At 34.7% G+C, this 1,727-nt stretch overlaps 1 protein-coding gene across 1 annotated transcript; it reads left to right on the top strand.

The window, feature by feature from the left end:
- The first annotated feature begins 746 nt into the window (after positions 1–746).
- Positions 747–1,478, top strand: LOC103434411 (uncharacterized). Its single transcript, XM_008372754.4, has one exon. It carries the CDS (start codon positions 887–889, stop codon positions 1,214–1,216), a length of 330 nt encoding a protein of 109 aa, XP_008370976.1. The 5' UTR covers positions 747–886; the 3' UTR covers positions 1,217–1,478.
- Positions 1,479–1,727: the final 249 nt, after the last annotated feature.

The following is a 1,727-nucleotide window of genomic DNA, read 5'->3' on the forward strand; positions in this document are numbered from 1 at the left end:
ATGTTTGAATGAGAGAAATAAACTTGGAATTTGGATTAAACTAGGAATTTATAATTAACATGCACATGTGCCAATTCCTTTGTTTGGATTCATAAACATAGAAATTTAAAACTTTCGCGTGAAAATTTTTTTAGAAATTGGGACCTCTAATTCTCAAGTTTAATTTTCATGTAAATATGTGTCATTTCCCAATTTATATGATTGAGAGTTTAAAAATAACATATTCTCTATTCAATTCCATTGTTTTTTTAGGTTAACCAAACAAGAAAATTTACAAATTCTAGGAAATAAAATTCACTGTAATAAGCCCATTAATTATGATAAATTCACCGTAAATAATTAACTCAATAAGAGAACCTAATTAGCGAAATTAAGGTAATGGAATCTTAGGTAGAAAGCCACTGAATATTATTGAGAAGATGATAATGTCACGCTAGGGTTGGTGCCTTAATACGCAACTCAATCATTCTTTGCTATATACTCATTTTAAGAAATAACAACTCAAGATAGGTTGTGTGGCATCCCAAATAGCCATCCATATGTACATAGATGTGTGTGTGTGTGTGTATATGTGTGTGTGTGTGTGTGTATATATATATGTATGATTGATGACTACATCTATATATCTCTTTATCTATTTACAATAAGAAATAAAATTCAAATTTTTGTACAAAGAAAATCTTATAAAAAATGGAAACTAAATTACTCACGCCAACGCGCCTAGCATATATATATGGAGGATAGGCGTACATAAACTTAATTTGCTGAAATTCAAGCACATAAACTTAAATCCTTGAATACTTGTCTCTCTCTCTCCTTTGGTTTGCGAGATCATCAGGAAAGAGAGTGAGAGAGAGAAAGAGAGAGAGAGAGAGAGAGAGAGAACATGGCTGCCTTGAATTGGCTTCTTAATTCAGCATGCCACGTTCTATTACACCCAATCAAGGACTCTAATATGGCGGGAAATCCAGGTAATCTTGATGGAGGTGATCACGGTGCGACTGCGATGGGGATGAGGAAGAAGGTGGTTTCTAATTGTTCATCAGGGTTTCAGATGCCTCTTCATTACCCTCGCTACACAAAGGTGGACTACGGGAAGATGGAGGAGTGGAAGATTGACCTGCTTCTCCGTCAATACGGGCTTGGTTTTGAGGGCAACCTTTATCAGAAGAGGGATTATGCAATGGGAGCTTTCTTGTGGCCTGATCAATGTTGATGACCTCAATAATCATCTCTCTAGCTAGCTAGATAGCTTGCTAGTTGGACACGTCACACATCGTAAGGGATCATAATTGGTTTATTTAACTATATGTGATGTGATGTGAGACGTGAGCGCATGCATGGCGTTTTATTATAGGGTTCCATTCTCTGTATAAAATAAGCATAAAGAGCCTAGTCATCATGTGAGAGTCTATCTATATGTAATGTTGATGCATTATTTTATGCGCTTCGGTGTGTGTATATGCAATTTGGTGGTATCTTGCACGTAGTTAATTACATTATGTATGGATGCAATCTAGTGATATACTAATTTATGTATGTAATATGGTAATTCCCCTACTAATTGAAACATTTAAGGTGGCTTTAGCTTATATGGTAATCAATTTCATGATTAATTTAGCTTACATGATAATTAGCATTATGCATATCCAAACCACAGCATCCCAGATCTTTCTTCCTTTCAAATTTTCAATTTTTTATTCTATCCTTGAACTTCAGTGTAGACT

Source organism: Malus domestica, chromosome 05, assembly GCF_042453785.1.
Source record: "Malus domestica chromosome 05, GDT2T_hap1".
NCBI classification, from domain to species: Eukaryota; Viridiplantae; Streptophyta; class Magnoliopsida; order Rosales; family Rosaceae; genus Malus; species Malus domestica.

Excerpts from the sequence above, each read along its gene's own strand:
- LOC103434411 (XM_008372754.4), top strand. The coding sequence starts at position 887 with ATGGCTGCCTTGAATTGGCTTCTTAATTCAGCATGCCACGTTCTATTA.